At 36.3% G+C, this 27,433-nt stretch overlaps 1 protein-coding gene across 4 annotated transcripts in view; it reads left to right on the forward strand.

The window, feature by feature from the left end:
* LOC150076433 (uncharacterized) overlaps positions 1–27,433 on the forward strand; it is an 840,218-nt gene that overhangs the window by 621,928 nt on the left and 190,857 nt on the right. For all 4 annotated transcript variants that reach the window (XM_090388172.1, XM_090388173.1, XM_090388175.1 and 1 more), the window contains one exon: positions 18,477–18,596. In XM_090388172.1, coding sequence (XP_090244298.1) covers positions 18,477–18,596 — 120 coding nt within the window. The remainder of the gene's footprint in view (positions 1–18,476; positions 18,597–27,433) is intronic.

Here is a 27,433-nt window from a genome sequence, read left to right on the forward strand (position 1 = left end):
ATTTACTATACTCCTAGCATTGGTGTAAATGCAAGTATACACACCTATTCTTACTCTTAGTTTCCGTAACACAGCCCACGTATTTACTTGTTCCATGATGACTTCCAGCAGTCCTTGAAATTCTGAGCACCTGCTTTTCAGGCTGCTGCTCATTCCAATAGAAGCAGTGCAAGAATCACTTTTATCTCTGCCTGTGGCTAATCTATTAGTCTGTGAATCTCCCAAGCTAGTAGTTTTTCGACCCACCTAACAGTGCCTCGATAGCATCAGGAAATATTCTTTTACTCTGTCTATTTAAGTGTATCCCATCCCTGTAGAAACTGTCTCTCCTGTTAACAGGCGCAGGCCATGCTTGGAAAAATTCTAGTCCATGAGCCTTGACTAGTCTCTTCAGGGCTGAATTGATTGACAAGGCTCTCACATATACTTCTTCCTATTATGTGTAGGCAGAATTGCAGACAGGTTCAAATTTAATCCTATCTCCCTACTTTTTTTCAACATTGACCTGTACTTGTTAAGTCCACAGATCCCCTACTCTTAATGTCATTAGTGCCAATGTGTACAATATCACCCTTTGTGCTCTACAACATCATTGACTTTTGCCCCTGGCAGACATACCCTGGTTCTATTCCATCCATCCTTTTTGCACAATATATTTCTTATCTCTCTGACAATAGAGTCACCGACAATAACTAGCTCCTGTGGGACCAACGCATTCTGCCCTGAAGATTGCTGTTGTGTTGCCTGATGCGCAAGAGTGCACTTTGGCTTTGAGTTGGGATTTGAGAGCTTGATGGTCTCCCCCCCCCCCACATTGTAAATTTTTCAAGGGCACCTACTCTACTATTCAAACTCTCATAGACACCCATCAGAACGCTGAGTTGGCACATAATTTCTTGACACACTCTCTGCACCTAGTACATAGAATGACATCCTCCTTGGCTAGATCAAGTCCTGTTCCAGAAAGTTCTGCAAACATTTCACAAATTGCTTATTTTTTTAGGTTGTGATCCGTTGGAGAATCATCCCCTTCGGTTCTCCTCTGAGCCAAAGCACTGCTGCTTCTTTGCGCACTCCCACTACTTTGCACATTGCTTTGGTGCATTTGTCTCAGGCACGATTCCAATTTAATAATGATTTAATTAATTAATATGGTTTATAAATTTAATTGATTAATAGACTGTACTATGTTTGACTATAGTATAGTCATTAATTTGACTATCCACCATGTCAACTGGATGCACTTCCTTAGATTTTGTGTTTATTAACTAAAGCATGATCCCTTCTCCCTTTCTATCTTGTCTATCCTTTCTGTACAAATTGTGTTTTCACGTACACCAATATTAGGCATATAGTACATAAAACATAAATTTGAAGTGCTGGTCAAGTCATCAAAGGTGGATATTGTTGGGATATCAGTCATGTGGTGTCACATAGATATAAGCAGTGCAGCATTGGGATTTGGGGAGTACAATGTGTATAGGAAGGGAGAAGGAGTTATGCTATTAGTTAAGAAACACATAAAATCTAAGAAAGTGCATCCAGTTTACATAGATGGCCAGTGCAATGTCAAGTCAGTTTGGTTTGACATAAGTACTGGGAAAGCAAAAATGAGAGTAGGAGTGTGTTATAACCTTAATGACTCTGATGAGTACAGTGAAAAACTTTACAAAGAAATAGTGGGCCAGTAAATCAGATTGTCTTATAATGGGGGAATTGAACTTCCTAGATATTAACTGGAACTTGTGGGTTTGCCACTTCCACACCAGCAAAATGTTTGTAGATTTACTGGATAATTGCTTTGAACACCAATATGATAGAGAGGCAAACAGAGAGAGTAATACTCTTGACCTGGTTATCAGCAGTAATTATTTGTGCATTAAGAATTTGCAGATAAAGGAACCACTAGGTGACAGTGACCAAATAGTGTACTGATGTGGGATTTACTTAAAGATGTAACTACCATCAGGGGTAAAGGGAAGGGTTTTGCTTTCGTAGAGATGACTACAGTGCTCTCAGATAGTTTTTAAATTCTATACAGTGGGATCAATTGATGATGTTTCAAACAGCAAATTCTAAATGAGAAGTATTCAAGGAACTAATCGTGTAAGCTACTAGGCTCTTCATACCGATCAAGACTTACTGTTCAGGGTTTAGGTATACATGAATGTCAGATAAACTAATGAGACTCGTAGCAGAGAAGAAAATGCATAGGATGCATATAAATTATCAGGCAACATAGAAGCCTATGGTAGATATAAGCTAGTCTGTTATCAAGTCACAAAACAGATTAGGCAAGCGAATGCAGATTATGAGAAATCTTTGGCAAAGAATGCTAAGAAAAACAGCAAGAACTTCTTTAGTTATACAAACTCAACAAGGATGGGAGTGAATCTGACTGGTCCACTTGATATCGATTGTTCGAATGTTGATGAATCTGCCCAGATAGCTGACAATCTCAATGAGTATTATGCATCTATGTTCATACATGAGGAGTTATTCAAGGAGGGGAGTTCCAGAAGTTTATCGACCTCTAACAGGGAGCTAAGTAATTTTGTAACAGCTGAGAGCAAAGTGGTGGAAAAATCGTTGAAATTAAACATAAATTCAACGATTATAACTTCCCACGTTGCCTCCTTCAATATAACTATCCAGTTATATTGAAGGAGGCAACGTGGGAAGTTAGCAAACCCTTAGCCATAATTATGAGAGCATCCTTAGTTTCAGGGGAGAACCCCATGGACTGGAGATGTGTAAATGCATCCCCAATTCACAAAGGGGGTTCAAAGGGTGACACAAATAATTATAGACCTGTTAGTTAACTTTTCTTCTGGGGAAAATAATGGTGTCACTGGTTAAAGAGGTGATGCAGGAACACCTAGACAAGACTGTAGTAATAGTTTAGACACAGCATGGGTTTGTTAAAGGGAAGTCTTGTCTGACCAGTTTGATTAGATACTAGAATGTGGTCACAAAGGAACTGGATGCAAAAAAATAATTTTGATATTATATACTTAGATTTCAGGACAGGTTTTGATACTGTTGCACATGGAAGACTGCTGTACAAATTGGCACGGTTTGGCATTAAAGGCGAGTTGCTGCAATGGATAAAGGGATGGTTGAGTGGGAGATGGCAGAGAGTGGTAATAAATGGACACTGCCTTGAATGGGTCGAGCACATTCTAATGGGATCCTTCCACTTGTTCAGATTACGAACCTAAGGGGGCATAAATTCAAATTAAGAAAAGACAGATGTAGATTAGATGTGCGGAAATTTGCCTTTAGCCAGCGGGTGGTTAATTGCTGGAACAAACTTCCATCTGTCGTTGTGGAAGTTGATAGGTTGTATAAATTTAAGGAGGAACTGGACAGGCATTAGGAGGGAATGGTGTGATTTTTTTTTTGGCTGATGCTGCATAAGCTCATACACTTGCTTTCTTGCATCAAATGCCACTGCTACTACTACTACTACGTGAACTAATGTTATTAGTGGATTTCCCCCAAGTTTCAGTGTTGGGCCCACTGCTGTTTTGTATATTTATCAATGATATTGATGAAGGTATATCAGGCTTAATATCGAAGTTTGTAGATGATACAAAGATTGGCAAGGTTGTTAATGACAGTAATGGAAGTGTGCTACTGCAACAGAATCCAGAAAAATTGGACAGATGGGCTGAGAAGTGGCAACTGAAATTTAACATTGACAAATGCAAAGTATTGCATATGGGTAGAAGTAACCCCAAATGTGTGGTACTACACTTGGTGTGGTAGAAAATTAAAAAGACCTGTGAGTAATTGGGCAGTCAGATATGACATTTTTGGAGCAGGTCACGGGGAACGAAGGGGTCAATGATATACAGGAATTTTGCTAGTAGGAAAAGGGGGTATTATCCCTTTGTATAAGGCAATGGTTAGGCCACGCCTTGAGTACTACATACAGGTCTGTAGGCCTCATTTCAGGAAGAATGTCAAGTTGTTAGAGCGAGTACAGAGAAGGGCAACAAGATTTGTGAGGGGAAAGTTCCTCTTTTGAAGAAAGGTTTTAAGTTCTGCAAATTACAGTACCGAAGACTAGGCACCTGCAAGGTGATCTGATTGAGGTGTATAAAACCTTGAATGGTTTGAGCAGTCTCAATTCTGATGGGATTCTTCCCCTTGCTCACATTACGAACCTGAAGGGACATAGAATCAAATTGAGGAAAGACAGTTGTAGAATTGGTGTGGGGAAATTTTCCTTTAGCCAGCGGGTAGTTGATTGCTGGAAAAAACTTCTACCTATTTTTTTTTTTTTTTGGAAGTGGATAGCTTAAATAAATTTAAGGAGGAACTGGACAAACATATATAGGGAATTCTTCAAATAGTCCTCTGGGGTTGGGTATACTCATACTATGATTTTTAGTGTTTCTCACCAACCATGGAATAAAACGGAAGACGAAAAACCCAAATTTTTAAAATATTTAATATTTAACATTGTTGAGAAAGAAGGCAGAAGCCTTTGAAAGCTTCAGTTAGTATTTTAGCGCTTTTAACCTAGTATATTTTATTGCATTTTAAATTCGGAATTTTGTTATCCTGTATATCACAGTTGTCTTATTTTAAAATTACTATCAGTAATATGGTATTTTGTTTGTAAATAAATTTATTTTAAATATTAAATATTTTAAAAATTTGGGTTTTTCGTCTTCTGTTTTATTCCATGGTTGGTGAGAAACACTAAAAATCATAGTATATATAGGGAATGGATGTGATTTTTTTTTTTTAAGGCTGATGCTACATGACCTTGCTTCCTTGCATCACTTTCCTCTATTAATACTATACTGTATTATACTAAGCTGATGCAGTGATACGTGTTACACCATCTAGTGTTACATTATATCTTGCACTATCTACTTTTACGTTATACTTTACACCAGTAGTTTACAACATTTTTCCATACAGGGGGCAATTTCAAAGTTTTGATATCTTTAGCTGGCTGCACTGATTGAATCGATAAAAATTAGTGTGTTACATTTTCTGTATCTTGTTAAATTTTAAAGGAAAGTTTTTATTTTCATGTTACCCTTTTTAATTTTCAGGCTATACAGATTAACCCCGCTTAACAATGATAATTCGTTCCAGAAAAACAGAGTGCTAAGTGAATCTGCACTAAGCAAGCACCGCATACCCATAAGATTACATATGTATTTGTGAGTTGTGTTCGGTGCCATAGGATATTTCCTAATCAATAATAAACGGTAGTGAAAAGATGCACAAATGTCGGTCAAAATATTTAATATTCAAATATTTGTACATATAAAATATTCTGATGATGCATACTGTATAATTATGTGGTAATGACTTACGTATCAAAATTAAACTTAAAATTCCAATTAAAATCATGAATTTAATTGATCAAAACTGATATAATTTAATTGATGAATTTAATCAAGAAAAATGTGTCGAATTTGGGTTGTACTTTGGCTCTCTTCCTGGTAAACTAAAAGTGGTTATATTTTTAAATCCCCTGCAGCGTTACCACTAACAATAAAGTCAACCGATCATTCTCCGCTTTGAAACATGGCATCTTTTTTCTTCTTTCAATATGAAACTTCTTTTAGGCATTCATTTCCAAAAAAAGTCCTGCTTCATCTATGTTTAAAACTTTTTGAGAAGTATAACACAATAATATCCCTCGTCAATAATTTTAACAAATTTGCTTTTGAAAGTTTTGGTTCCTTGATCTGCACTTGCGGTTTCTCCATGGATTTTAAATCTATTCAACCAGTCCTTCTAGTTTTAAATGGTTCCACACTTATTTTTTTTTTTTTTAGGTGAGTTTTCTCTCTCTCTTTTTTTTTATAATATTTAACTTAACTGAATTGTGCATTGGATATTATCTTCAATAAAATTAACATTAGCATTAGTAGAGGCATATGATGCAAAAAAGCAAGCTTATGCAGCATCAAAAAAAAAAAAAAAAAAAAAATACCACTCCAATTTCACCCCTCTGTTCGTTCGAAATACCTCTCCAGCTGAGCCTTAAATTTATTTAGGCTATCAACTTCCACCAACTAACTACCCGCTGGCTAAAGGCAAATTTCCGCACATCTATTCTACATCTGTCTTTCCTCAATTTGAATTTATGCTCTCTCAGGTGATTATTCTGAGCAAGAGGAAGAATTCCATCAGCATTGAGCATACTCAAACCATTCAAGGCTTTATACACCTCTATCAGATCACCTCGCTGCTGCCTAGTCTCCTGACACTGTAATTTGCAAAACTTAAGCCTTTCTTCATAAGAGCAACCCTTTGTTAAATTCACTAATCTTGTTGCCCTTCTCTGTACAGTCAGTCCTCGTATAACACGTGTTTACATTACACGAATTCGATCATACATGATTTATAAATAGGGAAACGATATCTTATATAACACGAACGGAATTCGCTTATGCACGATTCGCCTTTGTGTTTACAAGAAATGGCAGTCGAACACGGAATCACCCCAACCGAACGCAACATGATAGGAATGAAGAGAAGATTCCGAAAATGCATTTATGTGTTTTTTATCAGTGAAGGAGAAACACATTTCACTATAATAACGTAAAAACCAACACAATTCCAGCTATCGGAATAATCGCAAATGCAATTAGTTCGAGTTTACTTCCAGTTTATATCAGATTCCACTAGCAGAAACGCAACTGGAAATTGTTTTTATTGTTTTATGGTAGTAACTCCTAGAAATGTGCTTTAGTAAAATGTGAAGTGTTAATAGTGTATCTCTGCCTTTACGGTATTGTTTATTCAGTTGCTACACGCGCGCAGCTTTGTTTATGTGTATCAAGCGTGCCTCCTCATTTTGTAATTGTGCTTTATTCCCTAAAAATGAGTAAAATACTTAAAAGGTGTGAAAAGAAAGCGTCCTGGAGAAGACACTGCAGATTCAGAGAAAAAAAAAAAAAAGCAATATCATAAACAGAGGCGGACTGGGTCAAATATTCTTACCCCATAAAATTTATAGTGTCCTCATATTATGGTTTATGGCCAAATTCACACCGGCCACAGGCCCACCAGGGTTTCCCCGGTAAGGCTTATGGCCAATCCGCCTCTGTCGATAAAGAAAAAAAAATATGAAATTTTGAAAGGCTTTCAGGAAGATTAAAGACCATGTGATTTTGCACGTGCTACAGACCGAAATGAGGCAATGCTGAGCATTACAAAGAATGCAGAGAAAATAAAAACAACTTTCATAGCAGAACAACTCAAAGTGTAATTACAATCCATTAGATTAAGACACAAAGAATTGGAAGACATGCAACGGCTGTCATCTGTTTGGATTGAAAATCAAACAAAAAACAAGTTTGCTTATGATAGAAGCAAAAGCATTAGCAATATTTTATTACATAATAGTCGTAATAAAATACGTAAGTATTTTATTACGATTATTTATTGTGTTTGGTAATGTTTTGGTTACAAATGTGTCTTCAATCTTGGGTGCTCGGCACCTAACCCTATTTTTCCCATAGGGCCTGTTGTTTATATTGCACGAGGGTTTCTAGGAACACAACTATCTTGCTATACAAGGACTGACTGTACTCGTTCCAGCAGCTCTACATCCTTCTTGAAATGAGGACTCCAGACCTGTATACAGTACTCAAGGTGTGGCCTGACCATTGCCTTATACAAGGGAATAATCACCTCCTTATCCCTGCTAGAAAAATTCCTGTATATCATTGAACAAGACACCATGAGCTACTCGTGCAGACTGTCTGCACTGCTCAGAAAACTTCATATCTGTCTGCACAGTTACCCCCAGGTCCTTTTCATTCTCTACCACTGTCAGTGTAGTATCACAGAGTAGATACGTTACGCTGGGGTTACTGTTTCCCCTATGTAGTACTTTACATTTGTCAATGTTAAACTTCATTTGCCACCTCTCAGCCCATCTGCTCAGCCTTTCCAGATTCTGTTGCAGCAGCATACTGTCAGTAGTGTCATTAACAACCCTGCCAACCTTCATATCATCTGCAAACTTGGACATTAAGTTTGATATACCATCATCAATATCATTTATAAATACAGAAAACAAGATTGGACCCAACACTGAACCCTGAGGGACTCCACTAATAACATTAGTCTGCGATGAGCAGTGTCCATTGATTACCATTCTTTGTCTTCTCCCCCTCAACCATCCCTTTATCCATAGCAGCAATTTGCCTCCAATGCCACACTGCTCCAATTTGTGCAGCAGTCTTCCATGTGCAACAGTATCAAAAGCCTTTCTAAGATCCAAATATATAATATCAAAGTTATTCCATGCATCCAGTTCTTTTGTGACTGTATCATAGTATCCAATCAAATTGGTCAGGCAAGACTTTCCCTTAACAAAAACCATGCTGTGTCCGAGCTATAACTGAAGTCTTGTCTAGATGGTCCTGCAGTGCTTCTTTAACCAGTGGCTCCATTAAATTTCCTGGAACAGAAGTTAAACTCAGAGGTCTGTAATTATTTGTGTCAAACTTTGATCCTCCTTTGTGAATTGGGGTCACATTTGCACCGCTCCAGTGTATGGGTACCTCCGCTGAGTCCAAAGAAGCTCTCATAATTATGGCTAAGGGTGTGCTTGCTTACTTTGCTGCCTCCTTTAATATAACTGGATAGATCTCATCCACCCCAGGTTCCTTTTTTATGTTTATCCTCAACAATTTCTCCTCCACTTTGCTCTCAGTTATTACAAAATCATCTAACTCACTGCCAGAGTTTACTTCACTTCTGGCATCCCCCTTCCTGAATAACTCCTCATGTGTGAATGTAGATGCAAAATACTCATTTAGTTTGTTAGCCACCTGAGCAGGATCATCAAAAGTTGAACCATCAATATCCAGTGGATCAATCTGATTCATCCCTTTCCTTCTAAAGTTTACATAGGTAAAGAACTCTTTTCTGTTTTTCTTTGCATCCTTTGCCAAGGATTTCTCATAATCTGCCTTTGCCTGCCTAATCTCTTTTGTGACTTGGTTACAGACCAGCTTATATCTATAATAGGCTTCCATGTCACCCATTAATTTATATGTATCCCATGCATTTTTCTTCTCTGCCATTTGTCTCATTAGTTCATCTGACATCCATTTAGGCCTATACCTTGAACAATATTTCTTAGTTGGTATGTAAAGCCTAGTAGCTTCCAAGATAAATTCTTTGAATGCTTTCCATTTTGAATTTTCTGTTGGTAACATCATCAGTTGGTCTCACTGTATAGAATTTAAATACTGTCTCAGACCGTCGTAGTCACCTTTACGAAAGGAAAAACCCTTCCCTTTACCCCTGATGGTAGTTACCTCTTTCAGCAAATGCCACTTCATCACACTGTGATCACTGCCACCTAGTGATTCCTTTATCTGCAGATTCTTAATGCATGAAGAAAAACTACTGATAATTAGATCAAGAGTATTACTCCCTCTAGTTGCCTCCCTAACATGCTGATGTAGAAAACAATCATCCAATAAATCCACAAAAGCCTTAATAGTGTGTGAGTGACCAACCCACAAATTCCAGTCAATATCTGGGAAATTAAAATCCCCCATCATAAGACTGTCTGATTTACTCGCCCACTCTATTTCTCAGTACAGTTTCTTATTATATTCATCAGAGTCATTAGGCCTATAGCACATTCCTACTCTCAATTTTGATCTCCCAATGTTTATGTCACACCAAACTGACTCGATACTGCACTGTCCAGCGATGTCGACTGGCTTCACTACTTTGGATTTTATGTGTTTCTTAACTAATAGCATAACCCCTCCTCCCTTCCTATCCTGTCTATCCTTTCTGTACACATTGTACTCCCCAAATTCCAGTTCTGCATTCCTTATATCTGTGTGACACCACGTCTCTGATATCCCAACAATATCTGCCTTTGATGTTTCGAGCAATACCTAAAATTCATCAAATTTATTTACCAAACTCCTAGCAAAGTATACATGCACCTGTTCCTATTCTTAGGTACTCTAATGCAACCCATGTGTTTACTCATACTGCAAGGACTCTCAGCAGTCTCTGAAATATCCTGCGTCTTGTTTTCCAGGTTGCTGCTCATTCCAATAGAAGCAGTGCAAAAATCACTTTCACCTCTGCCAGTGGCTACTGTTAATCTATTAGTACTTGTATCCCCCCCAAGCTAGCAGTTTTCTGACCCACCTAACACTGCCTCGATAGCATCAGCAAATATTCTTGCACCCTTTCTATTTAAATGTATCCCATCCCTGTAGAAGCAGTCTCTCCTGTTAACAAGTACAGTCCAGGCTGAAAAAAACTCTACTCCTTGTGCCTTGCACAGTCTTTCCAGGGCCGAATTGATCGACTAGGCTCTCATCATATACTCCCTCCTATCGTGTATGGGCAGAATTGCAGACACTTTCAAATTCAACCCTAATTCACAGCTTTTTTTCAACAGTGACCTGTACTTGTTAAGTAATTCTGCCGGTCTCCTACTCTTAATATCAATAGTGTCAACGTGTACAATAATATCACCTTTTTGTGCCCTTAAAAGATGATATATGCTCTACAACGTCATCAACCTTTGGAACAGGAACTTAGGTGGAACAGGACCCTGGTCCTTTTCCACCTATTGTTTTTACATACCATTTTCCCCATTTCCCCTGACAACAGAGTCACCAACAACTACTAGTTCCTGTGGGACCAGCGCATTCCGCCTTGGGGGTTGCCGCTGTGTTGCATGATGATCAAGTGCAAGCTCTGGCGTTGATGTTGGCAGCTGTGAGCTTGATGGGCCTCTCAATTTAGATTCTTTGAGGGCATCCACCCTGTCCTTCAAGCTCTCATATAGGCCCACAACAATGCCGAGTTGTTGCCTGATTTCCTTACACTCCATACATCACACGCACACAAAGACATTGCCCATGACAATATCATGTGCCGTACCAAATTGTATCTCAAACATCAAGCAAGCAAGCAGTGCATTTTAAAAGGCTGTGATTCAGAGGGCAACTGCTCCCTCAGTTATCCCCTGAGCCACAGCACTCCCATTAGCTTGAGCCTTTTGCTTTGCTGCTCTGGTCTGAGTCATGATTTCGATTTAATTTCAATAAAATTTCAATTTCTGTACAAATTTATAACCCTAAACTTGTATCCCAACACAGTTATAACTCTATATATCTATATATATTTTTCAGTATCGAGTATTATGTACGAGTTCCATTTATATAACTTCCGTATCAAGTTATTTATTAATTAATAATGTTACGTTTGTAAAATCTAAGTCGTCATTTGTATTTAGTTGAAAAGTACAGTTTAATTGACAATGAAGTTTAACAAGATTAATAGATTTTACTGATTAGTTGACAATATTATATAATATTATACACTATACTATACTAAGCTAACCCTATCTAGTTCAGGATATAATGTTGTATTGTATAACAATGGCGGCAAGTCACGAACGGTAAATCTACGGACACTTAAGTATTAATTAACTTCCAAAATCTCGCTGTCTCAATTCAGAATAAACCAAGGATCTTGACTAGGTCTATAAGCTACTTATAGAAAATAATTTAATATAACAATTGGTCAATAAAGAGGCTAAATATGGCTATAAAACTTCTCGTTCGACGGAACTGCAAAACTTTTAACACATGAATTGGATACCCTTGCCGATACTAAGTAATAACCTACAAAATCTCTATCTAAGTTAAACTTTAAACTAAGTATCATAACTAGGAATATAAAGCTACTCTAGAAAATAAGTTAATATGCCAATTTAAGCTAATAAAACAGAAAGAACTTCTCTATTTCCAGGAGCAATAAAAACTTCGCCTGAACAAGGCTACTCTCATTCTCAATTAGTTAAAGTCTCTCCATTTCAATCCTAATAGCCAGCCTAGCCCTAGTTGCTTGCAGTGGAACAGCTGTCTTTGCCGCTGTTAAAATTAATTCTTTATTTTTTATAATTGTTCTTACAGTTAAACTTGCCAGTCCTAAATTATGGCACACGTCCGCTTGCCGTTGATAACGGATTCACTTCAAAACGTCTAATTTAATTTTCAAATTCCATCTTTTTCTTACATTTATAGTCTTTGTACTGCATCCAGACATTGTTGCTTTTTCATTCTTATCCACTATTATTAACTCTTCGAAAATGTAACTGCATTGGTTGCATTAATTATGATACAATGTTCGAGTAAACTGTCCGTTACGCACGATGTCTAATACTGTACAGAGTGATGACTAGACTTTGGATAAATGCATATAACGCAAATATTACAAGCAATATACTTGAACATTTTTAAAAAATTGATCTCGGAACTACATAACAGGTCATTGTACTGCAAAAAATTAGCGTGTGAGAAAATTTCACTGAGCGTGGGAAACATTTAATGCTGTTTTGCTATGACTCCATCAAATGAAATAATTTCGTTAAATATGCCAAAAATGCTATCTGTAAAAGAGCATTATAATTATTTGTGACAGCTTTATAGTCAGATCGGGTTATAATATAAGAACAGCGTTATAGCGAATCAGCTTAAAGCGAACCGCATTATAATGAGGGCCTGCTGTATATGAAAAATGGAAACCCAACACTGTTATGTCCAATAAATCTATGTCAGTGATTTATTTTTTAAATTTTATTAAAATATGACTTACTTTTGTTTTTTTAAAAAAATGCTTTGCTTTTTTTTTTTTTTAAATACCCGACTTTTGCTTTTAAATGCTCACTTTAGAAAATGTACAAACTGAAAAGATCACTGCTTTTCAATATTAAGGTGAATAAATTAATATAATGGTATGCCTAAAATTGAAAATATTCGAAATTTTTTTAAGTATATTACACAATAACACTGAACAAAACTTAACATTTAATGAAATTATTGAGGCTGGATATTTTTAAATGTTCAAACTTTGATTGAAAATTTACAATTTTCAATATGGAATTGAAGATGCTCATCTGTTATTCTGTTTCTTTTTAAATATTTATTTGATTTCATGCATGAAAAAATTTGCTTCCAAACATATGTTGATCCAAACTAATTTGCCATTTTCATGGTGATGCTGGCTGTATAAAAATTATTTGCTGGCCATAGTTGGACACTGCTGCTTTATGCTATCAAGTTACGCTATACCATAACGATCACAATGTTCAGTTAGTTAATCCTTAGCTAAATACAAAAGATATATGCCCAAGAAGTGATTAAAACCTTCAAACTACTTATTTTTTAGAATTAAAACCCTACTATTCTTTTTCACTACTGGTTACATGCTACATTATTCATGCCAAACACCTATGCAATAGCGGTATGAGTAGCGAGTTGTAACTTACAAAATCACTAGCTAAGTTTAAAAGCTATTTAGTCTATTTAATCTATTTGTAAAACACAAATTAATATGTTAATTAATCAAAAATACAATAAAATTTAAGAAAACTTATCCGTTTGCAGGATTCAAGAAGTCTACATCCTCACACATACAGTCTCATTCCATATATATATATGTGTGTGTGTGTGTGTGTGTGTGTGTGTGTGTGTGTGTGTGTGTGTGTGTGTGTGTGTGTGTGTGTGTGTGTGTGTGTGTGTGTGTGTGTGTGTGTGTTACCAGCAGTGAATGTATAGTTTTGAAACATGTTGACACCTGCCATTGTCACATTGAACTCCTATTAACGTGAATACTTTGAATTCTATGACAATTGAAGGTATCTCTTACTATAACAAGTGAAGGTATATCATTACACTTTAAAAAGTCTATTAAAAGTTTAATCACTTATAATAGACATAAATATTATCTCACAAATTAGCTATAGTTTTGTATCTAAAGTCATGGCAAATCTAATAAACTTATATTATTATAAGCACCTTATCCATAGATAATAATATAATAATAAGATAATAAATTATAATTATTTATGAAGATGGTGATGGAATCCATATATTTATTGATGATAATGAATTATTCACTGTAATGTTTGAAAAAGAGTAATCAAATTCATTCTTTGCAGCACTGAAACCTGAAAATGATTAACACACTTTTACCAGGTTCTCTGATACCTGTCACTCTGGTTTGGGCCATCAGTTACCTTAAATTATGCAAAACAGGATTTTCTTTCAGCAGGTGCATACAAATACTGGTCTTCAGCTATTTCTGTCATCCATCATATCAAAGAATATGCATACATATCCACCGATGATAACAGAAGAGGTAACAGATAACAGAGACAGTAAAAGGCAAAAACAGAAGAGGAGAAAAAACAGTATGTACTGAAACTTAAGAACAAGTTTGAGCTTCTGGTGACTGCTCAGGACCAAGATATTGACGAGGAATATTACAACTTTCTGAAAGTGATAAAGCCCAAGAAATCTATAGGGAAAAAGAAATCCAAAGAAGAACAAATTAGTCAAGAAACACTTGTTATTATGAACTGAAGGCGACAAATAAAAAGCAAGATAAACACTGACAAGTAGAAAATTGAGTATACTGAGTTATGCAAATCCATTAGAAAGAGACTCAGAGAGGACATAAGAAGATTTAACACAAGAAAAGTAGAACAAGCATTAAGGGAAAACAAAGGACTTAAATCAGCAGCCAATGAGCAGTAATACAGAAAAACAAATGATACTGAAACTAAAGAATAGCGATGGTGTACTTATAAATATCAGAGAAGGCATAATTCAAATAGCAGAAGACTACTATAGAGAATTATACAAGGAGCGAGGGAATGATGCCAGCAGTGGGGAAGATGGATCGAAAATTAGCAACACATACGACATACATGATATTCTTCCTGATGAGGTAGAACATGCATTGAAGAAAATGAAGAATCAGAAAGTCCCAGGGGAAGATGAAGTTACTGTAGAGTTATTAAAATTGGGAGGAAGAGACATAACACAAAAACTGGCAAGTCTCTTCACAAAGTGCATTAGAAAAGGTGTGATGTCTAAGCAGTGGAATAATGCAATCATAGTTTTGCTGCATAAGAAAGGAGATAAATCAGAAATTGTAAATTATAGACTAATTAGCTTGTTATCCCACATTGGAATGAACGGAGGGGTGAAATGGAAGTGTTTTTTTTTTTTTTTTTTTTTTTTTGTTTTTTTTTTTTGGCTGATGCTGCATAAGCTTACTTTCTTGTATCATATGCCTTTACTAATGCTAATGCTACAAGTTGTTCACAAGGGTCATTACTAACAGATTAGAAAGAATACTTGATGAGAATCAGCCGAAAGAGCAAGCTGGCTTTAGAGCAGGAATCTCAACTATGGATCACCTTCACATAATATCATAGCTAATGGAGAAAGAAAACGAATATAAAACACCATTATGCCTGGCATTTGTGGATTATGAAAAGGCATTTGACTCCATACAGCATAAGGCAATGTTTTGGGCATTAGAAAGACAAGGCATAGATATCCCATATATTATGATTTTTAAGAAAATATATGAGAAAGCTACCTCCTTTATTATATTAGACAAAGACAGTAGTAAATTAAAAATCGAGAAAGGAGTTTGACAAGGAGACACAATATCTCCGAAGCTGTTTACTGCTGCCCTTTAGGAAGCTTTCAGAAGATTAGACTGGTCGCAGAAAGGAGTCAATGTGAATGGAGAGTACCTAAACCACTTATGATTTGCAGTGACATTGTGGTCATAAGCCACAATACCAAAGAATTAGAGGAAAATCTTAATCAGTTATGCACAGTTAGTAAGGATTTTGGACTAAAGATGAATATGGCTAAAACAAAAGTAATGATGAACAAGTATGCCACAGAAAGAGAAATAATGACTGAAGGAGCAGTAATTGAAAAGGTGGAGTCATATACTTATCTGGGACAAGTTATTAGTTGTAATAATGATAAATGGCAGGAAGTCAAGAGAAGAATAAATTTTGGATGGACAGCATTCAGGAAAAGTAGTCACATACTGAAGAGCAATATCCCAGTTTGCCTGAAATGTAAAATAATGAACTAATGTATACTCCCCACCATGACTTATGGAAGTGAAACTTGGCCACTCACCAAAAGAATGGAAGAGAAGCTGAGAACTACACAGCGAAGAATGGAATGGATTATTTGGGAATCAGACTGTTAGATAAGAAGAGAAACACATGGATTAGACAGCAAACTCAAGTAAAGGACATTCTTATCAAAACTAAAGAACTAAAATGGTCTTGTGCCGGACACATAGCTCGAAGATATGATGACAGATGGACTAAGAAAATAACAGAATGGTACCCAAGTGGAGCTAGAAGAAAACCTGGAAGACAATGGTGGAGATTAATAAATGAAATTCACAAGTTTGTGGGTAGTAAATGGATGGCCATTGCACAAAACAGAAGGAGCTGGAAAGTTGCTGGAGAGGCCTTAATTCTGCAGTGGATTGAAAATGATCCACCGATGAGCCAAAACATTATGACCAGTGAGACATTATGCAAATCGAAGCAACTGCAGGTGAACTACAGTGCGGGTCGGGTCACGTTATATAAAACACCTGATACTGACCTCCGTTAATCAGTGTTACTTTTGTTCTTCAGATGGGAAAGACAGAAGACTTAAGCGAGTTTGACAGAGGCCAAATTGTAATGGCCAGATGACTGGGTCAAAGCATATCCGAAGTGGCACTGCTGGTGGGGTGCTCATGGTCTGCCGTGGTTAGTACCTACCAAAAGTGATCCGAGGATGGAAAACCCACAAACCGTCAGCAAGGTATTGGACGACCACGGCTCATTGATGCTTGAGATGAGCAAAGACTCTCCCAGATGGTATGTGGCAACAAAAGGGCGACTATGGTGCAACTCACCAATAATTGGAATGCTGGTGATGGGAGTTTGTTATTGTTTGTTATTTGGTTTTTAGGAGCATTAGCAACTAAGGCCATATTGCTCCGGGATATGCGATGGTCATTCCCTGACCTTTCCGCATCCTCCGTATTTGGTGGTGACGGCCTCGAACCCCGATCTAATCAAGAAGCGTGTGCTACGCACTGCTGCTCCTTCCCACCTGGCTATGAAGGCACCAGTGATGGGAGTAATGGGTCACAACACACAATAATCGAACCCTGCTGAAAATGGGGCTGCATAGCCGCAGGCCGCTCCAAGTGCTCATGCTAACCACGGTTCACCATCGACAGTGCCTACAATGGGCAAACAAGCATCGAAACTGGAACTTGAGTGATTGGAAGAAGGTCATCTGGTCCAATGAATCATGTTTCCTGTTGTACCATGTGGATGGCCAGGTACGTGTGTGTGTGTGTTGTTTACCTGGGGAAGTGATGGCCCCCGGATGCACTGTTGGACGAAAACAAGCCGGTGGTGGCAGTGTTATGCTTTTGGCAATGTTCTGCTGGCATACCCTGAGTTCAGTCATCCGTGTACCGGGCGCTCTGACGTCTACCACCTACCTAAACATCATTGCTGACCAGGTATACCCTTTCATGGCAGTGGTCTTCCCCTCTGGTGGTGCCATCTTTCAGCAGAATAATGTGGAATGCCACACTGCTTGGATTATTCTAGACTGGTTCGCAGAACATGAAGAAGACTTCCAGGTGCGAGTCACTTGGGGAATTTGGAGGCATTGCCCTAGCCTCCAAATTCCCCAGACATCAATCCCATTGAACATCTGTGGTATGCGTTGGAACAGCAACTCCAATCTACGGCGTCTCAACCAGGGACTTTACAGGAGTTAAAGGATCTGCTGATTACGTGTTGGTACCAGTTACCACAAGACACATTTAGAAATCTTGTAGCATCCATGCCTCACCGGGTACGAGCTATTTTGTCTGCAAGTGGAGGACCAACATCATATTAGATGTTTTGACTCATCGGTGTATTTAAAAGATACAATTTTCCATCTGTAATTAATCAATAAATTGCATTCTAAGAGTCATAATTTCTTCATTTAGCACATTAAGGTTGCCAATATCTTTGAATGTGTACTTCATAAATCAACCAGTTTTTACTTTTATTAACATTTACTCAAGTTTCTGCTCATTTAATGCTCTTCTGTCAGTTGAAAGTGGCCAAAGGTAGTGAGGGGGGGGACTACAAATTATTCACATTAACTATTATTATTCCTAGTAACTTAGTAACTTTTCACAAGATGAATAAGCCACATGAAGATCAATGCTTTCAGACAAATAAGACCAACATATGACATATTCTGATTTGTAGATCTAACCCCCCCCCCTCCCTCACTTCCTTTCAACAAAACCAAGCTGCATCTTTGGAATTGAGTTTTTTTTTGAACAACCTTGTTATATGTAACTTCACATTTGGGCATTTTTTTGGCCCACTTAAAATAGATGTAATGAGATAATAGACCTTGAAGTAGTTTAGATAATAGAGCAAACCTGCTAATTATTTATGCCTTCATTATTGCTGCTATATATGAAGATATTAATGATTCAGCAGAGAAAATTATCAATTTTTCAGAGAGAAAGAGAGAATTAGTATTGGCTGAATTTTTCTTTCAGTGTTGGATTTATATCTTTATTTTCTTTAGTTGCAGGCCAAAGCACATTTGTTATAAAACAAGAATGCTGTACAGATAAAGTACTACAAAGAGAGAAATCCTCTTCAGAAATACAATGCACTCAGGGAATCAAGAGGAAAGTGGAAGATAGTAAGTAATTGGTATTTTCATTATGTTCAGTAACCTGTATCACAACTTTTGGTTTTTCTCTTGCTGGGATGACTGGTGACCATTTTATATTTTTCTCTGCCTTCTGCGATGAGGAACTGTTCCCCAATATTTATGCCAGTTCTAGTCCCTAATGTTTTGTAACTAAGAGAGCTTCCTTCTTATAGTATCTTTCCTGCCTTCTGTTTTACTTTTCCTAGATCATGTGGTACATTGGGTTTCTCACTTTTGGTCTATGGTAGCATTAAATAACCAGTTGTTTTTTAACTGTTGTATCTATAGAGCGTCTCAAAAAGATGTGCACACATCTTTGGAATTAAATAAAACTACAAATTTCAAAAATTATTATGGTTGGATGTGTATTGAAGCAGTAGTTTGTGGCACATGGTAAACTATCACAGATGTTCAAATTATCCACCATTTGCATATAGGTAATGTTCATAGCAGCAAATGACTGAATGACAAGTATTATCCATTGAAACTGCTGGGACAGCTTCACATATTTGGTTATTTTCCTCCTTTAATTGAAGCGTGGCTGGTTTTCTGCCATGCACTACATCCTCCAGGAAGCCCTACAAATAAAAATAAAGTTAAGTGAAGTTAAATTAGGTGAACTACTCAGGGATACTCAGTCCTTCCTCATCAGCCTGTCCTCCAATCTGCCAAATGATTGTCAAGATAGGCCTGATATATCACATTGATAATGTGGGGGATGCCCATCCTGTTGATAATAAACCACTATATCCTCATACAGCTCATAATGGCAGTCAAATTTTTATATTAAGTGTGTAAAGATGTATATTACTGGTAACTGTCCTGTAAAAAAAATAATTGTGTATCCTCCATAATTGTTAAGTCTCTTAATAATCCAAACATTCACAGAGAATGTTTATATTATTAGGATACCAATACACACAATTATTACCATTCACTGTACCATTAAGTTTTATTGTTTTTTAATCTAGCCATAGAGTCTTGCCTAAGAATCTTCATCCATCCTCTCTTTAAACCATTTACAAAACTTAGCTTGGCAATCACCTTCATTCATATTATGTAGCAATTTTGGCTTTTCCACTTACTCTTTTTGAGAATGTGATGTATGCTTGTTTTGCTGATTTAAGTCTCACAAGCAGCTCTATAAATTTTTGTGGTGATTGTGCAAGCTATATCAACATATCAGAATTTTTCTCACCTATTGATGATGATGGTGGTGGTTCTGTGGCAAATTCATAACTCCATTGTCTTTGAACTTCACACTTATTCTCAGATTTCCAGTACCAATTTAAAATTGCTTTGCTTTGTTCGAAAGTCAGTTGTTTAGCCACCATGTTGTTTATTATTGATGTGAAACATCGTTGTGGGGCACCTCAACTGAGTAAATCTGATCAGCCATGAAAAATGTGACGTGAAAGTAATGTGTAGTTTCCACCAGAGGCGAATTATCATAGTTTGCATTGTTGCAATCATCCTTCCTGCAGCTGCCATTTGATTGTAGATGCAGAAGTGCGTAGCACATGCTTCTTGATTAGATCGGGGTTCGAGCCTGTGAGCCACCAAATACGGAGGATGCGGAAAGGTCAGGGAATGACCACCGCATATCCCCGCGGAGCAATATGGCCTTAGTTGTTAATGCTCCTAAAAAAAAAAAAAAAAAAAACACCTGATTGTAGATTCTGACATAAAGTGACCATCTGCAGTTTCTGCCAGTGCTGAATTATTGTAACTTGTATTGTTCAATCATACTTGTATGATTGCAATGATACAAGTTACAATAATTTGGCAACAATACAAGTAATCAAATATTGCAACAATACAAGTATTTGTAATCATTTACTTGTATTGTCGCAATCATACTTCCTGCAGCTGCTATTTTATTTTAGCCATTCAAATGGCTACAGTTAAATGGGTAATTAGGCTATTGGCTTGGAATTCGCTAAACTCTTCCAACCAAGGATGTTTCACATAAAACCATCTACCACACGTGCCCGGCACACACACCTTTTTTTTTTTTTTTTTGGATAGTAAAACATACTATTCAAAGAAAAAAAAAAATTTAAGAAGTTCAATTGAAATATGTAATTAAACAATTATGGTTAAATATGTGTGTATGTCTAATAAGACAGTGTATTTTAGTTACCAATTTAGTTTTTATTTATACATATCAAAAGCAGGTTTAGTTAGTTCTTTTTGTCAAATATGGTGATTATTGACCCATATTTAACAAAACAAAATATAATAATAATAATTGAACATGTTTTCAAAGCAAAAAAATCTAATATCGAATGTGTGAAACTTCTCACCTTCCCAATCCAAGTTGCTGCATCGGGAAAGTAAGAAGAACTTGGACTTCAATGCTACTGCTCCTACAGTATCAGGTGTATGCAGTTAACTTACTGTAAGTTGCATGGCATCTGGCACATGCACTACCCTCTTTTTTTCTTATTTTTTATTTTTATTTATTTATTTTTTTTATTATTAATGAGTGGTATAAAATCTCCCCACCTACCTTTTCTTGCCAATTTTCACTAATTGATGATGCAATAATTTCTGTTTTTGGTTTGATTTTCCATGAATCATGAGAGGTTAATTCTTTATGTGGTATCCATCTCTTTTGGAATTAATTGGAGTGTACAACAGTTCTTCATCCATACACCCACCCTTCATAGTTGGGTGTATGGGAAAAGGAGGATAGTACCTTTGGCTCATAGCATTTCTACACTTTGACTCATTGTACCCAGTGTGTATTTTTTGAAAATCGCATATTGCCATGTGTTTGTCAGATGAAAAACTATAAATTAGATTTAAATTGAAGGAATACAGTAATATCCCGACTTACGCGAACTCGGAGTTATGCGGTTCTTGATTTTTTCGTTTGGTGTATATCTAAAATTAGCTTACCAGTGATTTGGAAGTCAAATCATAAAGCTTGGGTGACAGCTTCCGTTTTTGAGAACTGGTTTGGTCACCACTTCATACCGAAGTCGAACATTATTGCAAGTCTAAACAGATTCTATTTAAAGTGATGCTTCTTATTGACAATGCACCCGGTCACCCTCCTGCCACCCTAATTAATTTCGAACCATGTGTGAAAGCTGTGTTTTTGCCTCCAAACACAACCAGCTTGCTTCAACCGATGGATCAGGGAGTCATCAAAACATTCAAGGCTTACTACACAAGGCATTCGTTTGCACTTGTGAATGAAGCTATGAGACAAAATAGTGAGATATCTGTTAAAGACTTTTGGAAACAATTCAATGGGATGAAATTCACAAAAAAACATTGAATTGTGTCTGGAAGAAACATTGTCCTTTTTTTTTTTTTTTTTTTTTTCCAAAAACGAGACGAAAACAATGCCAGAAACTGATTGTGTCGCTCATGTGATAGAAATTGTTAATCTTGACAGGCAATTAGATTTGGAAGTCAATGGTGATGATGTCAATGAGCTCATAGAGATGCGTGAGCAAAACGGCACTGAAGTATCGAACACTTCAGACCCAGTTCCACCAGAAAAGCACATGACAATTGCAAGCTTGACAGAAGGTCTCAGCTCAATTGAAAAGGGCTTAAAATTTTTAGAAAACATAGACTCCAACGAAGAACACGTTATAGCTACACAGCAAGGAATAAAAAAAATATTAGCTTGCTACGAAGAAATTCTGCATGAAAAAAGGTGTTGTGTCGTCAGACGAATTTGTTAGATTTTATGAAGCCATCGACATCGAAATAACTTTTTTATGTAACTCATTTATTTTTTAATACATATTTTGTATTAATATGTATAAAGATCTGCAATTTTATTAAATATTTTTCTTCTAAACTAGTGTTTTTGTTAGTCCCTGGTCCCAATTAAACAAAATTTATGTGTATTTATATGCAAAGTTATACCCCGACTTACGCGAATTCGACTTAAGCGATTTTCGTCGGACCCACCTATCGCGTAACTTCGGGGTATTACTGTATATTAAAAAAACACTTAATAGCACAAAAAATTTTGAGAAATTGAATACATTATATATAATTACCAGTAGGTTCTTAATTACTAATAATTGATAAAAGCCAGTTTTCATTTTGGAAGTAAAACTAAAAATTAATTTTTATAATTAATCAAAAGAGGCTAATTGATTCCATGCAAGCATTTGTGTTCTATTTATAGTTGCATGTAGCTGCCAACTGTCTCAATTTACAATGGAGAATCCATCTTTTTGATTTGATCCCACCTCTTTGTCTCACTTTCAAATGAGAGTTTGTACTACAGAGTTTAGCATTAGCATTAGTAAAGGCACATGATACAAGAAAACAAGTTTATATAGCATCAGCCAAAAAAAAAATGAATAAATAAAACCCTTCTCATTTCATCCATCCACTCGTTCCAAATGTTTGTATAGTTCTGCCTTGAATCTATTTAAACTATCAACTTCTACGACAGATGGAAGTTTTTCCAGCAATCAACCACCTGCCGGCTAAAGGCAAACTTCCGCACATTTATCCTACATTGTCTTCCCTCAATTTGAATTTATGCCCTCTCAGGCGATTATTCTGAGCAAGAGGAAGAATCCCATCAGTATTGATCATGCTCAAACCATTCAAGGCTTTATTCACCTCAATCAGATCACCTCGCAGGCGCCTAGTCTCCAGACACTGTAATTTGCAAAACTTCAGCTTTCTTTGTAAGAGCAACCCTTTGTTCCATTCACTAATCTTGTTGCTCTTCTCTGTACCCATTCCAACAGCTCTACATCCTTCTTACAATGAGGCCTCCAGACCTGTATACAGTACTCAAGGTGTGGCCTGACCTTGAGTACTGTATTCCCTTATATAAGGCAATATACTTATATTGCCTTATATAAGGGAATAATCACAGTGATTATCCAAGGGCATAATCACCGTTTCAGGGCTTTTTGACCCTTCTTCGGTGGGTGGGTACCCCAGTGCAAATGCATCATATTAGTACACAGCTAAACTCTGAATTAGCAAATTTTTTGCAAAGGCGGCATCGTTTAAGTTATATCTCATACTGTGAATACCTTCATAATGAGTTGCCATGATATTGCATATTGTGGAGTTATACTTCATAACTGTTTTGCCATCATTATATCACTAGGGAATCTACCTACCGAAGAAGGGCAAATAGCCCTGAAACGGTGCCATCTGGGTGGTGGTATCTGCTGAGAATAAGTAACAACAGTCTTCTCCTTTTGGTGAAGCGTTTTGCAATATCATGGCAACTCGTGAAGATATTCAAAATATGAGATATAACTTAAACGATGCTGCCTTTGCAAAAATTTGCTAATTCAGAGTTTAGCTGTGTACTCATATGATGTATTTGCACTAACTTGTATGTAGTATAATTCTCTTGCAGCCTGAGGCATAACAGGAAATCAAATGCCCTTAATGCATTTGATTCCCTGTTAGAGTTTAATAAGCTTCTGTCCTCCACTTCCCTGCAGGATCATCAACAGTCAAACCATCGATATCAAGTGGATCAATCTGATTCATCCCCTTCCTTCTAGAATTTATATAAGTAAAGTCCTTGTTGTTTTTCTTAGCATCATTTTCTAAAGATTTCACTTAATCTGCTTTCACTTGCCTAACTTCCTTTGTGACTTTATTACAGAAGAGCTTCTATGTACTATAGGCTTCTACATCACCTGATAATTTATATGCATCCAGTGCATTTTTCTTTTCTGACACGATTCTCAGTTCATCTGACATCCATTTAGGTCTAAACCTCGAAGAGTAATCTTTAATTGGTATGAAAAGCCTAGTAGCTTCCACAATTAATTCCTTGAATGCTTCCCATTTAGAATTTGCTGTTGGTAATATCATAAGTTGGTCCCACTGTATAGAATTTAAAAACTGTCTGAGACCACTGTAGTCACCTTTATGAAAGCAAAAACCTTTCCCACGTGAATAATCTTTCTTCGTTGTGGGTTCTTAATTAAATTTATTGTAAGCTGATTTATTCGTCCAATACAAACAAATGCTGGCAATTTTGCTAAAAGATATGGCAGATTTGAGGACATTTGGCCAGAATAATTAAATTTCAGAATGAAATTGACTGGATAGTTAGAGTTGAAAAGGTGAATAAAAAATGTATTTTTTTAAATTTACAAATAAATGAAATTAGTTTTAGATGTCAGTAAAGAGACATAACTATTAATATTAACAGAGTAGCTGCTGTTGTCTTATTTTTATTTTAATATACTTATGGGAATTAAATTGTTCGTGCCATGTCTTTTTTATTGAGATGGAATAACAGCTTAATTAAGTATTCTCTGATTTTTAAATTATAAAAGCTGTTTTATTAATTTTTTTTATTATTATTACTATACCATTACATAATTTTATTAGTGAGAGATTCCTTAGTAGATGCCAACTGAACCAATTATTCAAGACAGTTAAAGGGAAAAAAAAACAAGACAGAAAACAAGTTACTTTAATGATTACATGTTATTTAATGCAGTCCAGCAACATTAATTAATACAAATTTGAATGATGAAACTCTTGTACTTTTCCAACTATCATGATTTCTTTACAGATTCTGTTAATTCTTCTTTTGACTATTGCCATTTGAGAATATTTTTTTCTTAATTAAAATTCATTTTTGATATACAGTGTGTCCAAAAATATTATTAAATTTAGCAGTAATATCTGCAGAAAATAAACTTTACAAAAGCCTTAATTGGCACAGAAGTCTTGGACAATTTTCACTGGCCAAAGCCAGGAAAATGTGCCTTTCTTTTATTTAGTTAAGGCAGTGTTGCCCTTTTAAATTTGATTTACTTTTCTTTTTATATCCAATCCAAATATATTATTTAAATATCAATTTAAATGTGCATTTGCATATATATGCATAAGGGCATACTGTCTTCACTGTGTCTGTCCATTCATCTGTCTGACCATCTGAATAACTTGATTAATAATGGACAGATTTTCATGAAATTTTATATTTGAATCTTTTAGAAGTATTTGTCAAACTATTCCAAATTTTATTAAAATGGAGAAAATAGAAATCTGGAAATTATTATTATTATTATTTTCATAGGTATCAATAAGTTATCCATATATCATTTATTGTGGTTGAAATAGTGAACGGATATTCATGAAATTTTATATTTAGCTCTTTTGGGTAGATTTGTGGACTCATCCCAAATTTCATTAAAATCAAATAGAAATCCAACAATTTTTATTATTTCTTTTTTTCATACATCACATAGAGTGCCTGTATTCAGCCACAACATACCATATATTTTGGCTGAAGTGTTGAATATTATGTTTATTGCTGTGTGCTGTTTGGAAGAATGAGTGGGCAATATGGCAGATGCACAGAAAGAAAATATTCTCTGTTCACACATAAAAGTTCATCCTTTTCAAGAAGCTCATTTTATGTTAACAGTTTATTATACACAGTGTGGTAATTGGAAAAAGAGACTGATGTTATGAGATGAGTGCTGCCATCTATTAGAAGTAAACATAAAATGGAAGAGTGATTGTTCCTCAAGCAGCACATTCAAGGTCAGCAGAAATTTCTGGAATTTCAGAATGCAGTGTGAGTTGAACTGTATGTCTCTCCTGTGTCTTTGTTGTGGAAGGACAATGGAACAAAGAGCAAACATAAAGTTTTTTGTTTGACCGGGCAAAAGTGCCGCGGTTTGATACAGTTTGTATGCAAACCATGCTCATCAACAATTAATCTGTTCGTATAAAGTGACCAATATGATTTGACTCCGTCCTTCTACTGTTTACGTAAGTAAAGAAGTCTTTGCTGCTATTCTTTGCTTTCCTTACCAGATACTTCTCATAATCTGCCTTAGCTTGCCTAACCTCCTTTATGACTAGTTTAAATCTATACACCTGATAATTTATATGCATACCTTGCATTTTTCTTCAATGCCACAAGTGTCATCAGTTTCACTGACATTTATTTTCTGTGCCTTGAAGTATTTCTTTGTTGGTATGAAAAGTCTAGTAGCTTCTATGATTATTTCCCCGAATGGTCTGAATGCTTCCAATTTAGAATTTTCTGTTGTTAATATTATCAGTTGTTCACACTGTATAGAATTTTAAAACTGTCTGAGACTACTGTAGTCACCTTCAAAGCAAAAGCCCTTTTCCTTGCCTTTGACTATAATTATATCTTTAGGTAAATCCCACATCAGTACATTTGTGATCACTGCTACCTAGTGTCTTTTATCTGCACATTCTTAATGCATGAAGGATCACTGCTGATAATCAGATCAAGAGTATTGCTTTCTTTTGTTGCCTCTCTAATATGCTGGTTTAGGAAACAGTCATCCAGAAATTGACAAAAGTCATGCTAGTGTGAGAGTGACCAAACTTAAGTTCCAGTCTTTATCTGGAAATTTAAAATCCCCCGTTATAGGGCTTTTAAATTTAATGACCCACTCTATTTCTTGGTATGGGTGTTCATTATATATCCTGGTCATCAGGCCTATAACACACTCCTACCTTCATTTTTATTTTCTCAGTGCTTTTATCATACCAAACTGATCAGCATTGCACTGCCCACCTGTGTTCACTGGATGCAATTCCTTAGATTTTATGTGCTTCTTAACTAAGAGCATGACAATCTCCCCCACTCTTGTCATTTCAGTCGTTTCTATACACAAATTCTGAATCCCTTATATCTGATTGTCATAGTGACCGACCACACTGAGAAAAATTCTACTTTGCACAGTGTGTACAGGGCTGATTTGATTGACAAGGCTAGGCTCTCATATGTACTCTCTCCAGCATGCGCAGTGCTGATGGGATTCTTCCTCTTGCTCAGAATAATCACCTGAGAGGGCATAAATTCA

This window comes from Mastigoproctus giganteus, chromosome 13 (assembly GCF_048544385.1).
Source record: "Mastigoproctus giganteus isolate SK-2022 chromosome 13, ASM4854438v1, whole genome shotgun sequence".
NCBI lineage: Eukaryota > Metazoa > Arthropoda > Arachnida > Uropygi > Thelyphonidae > Mastigoproctus > Mastigoproctus giganteus.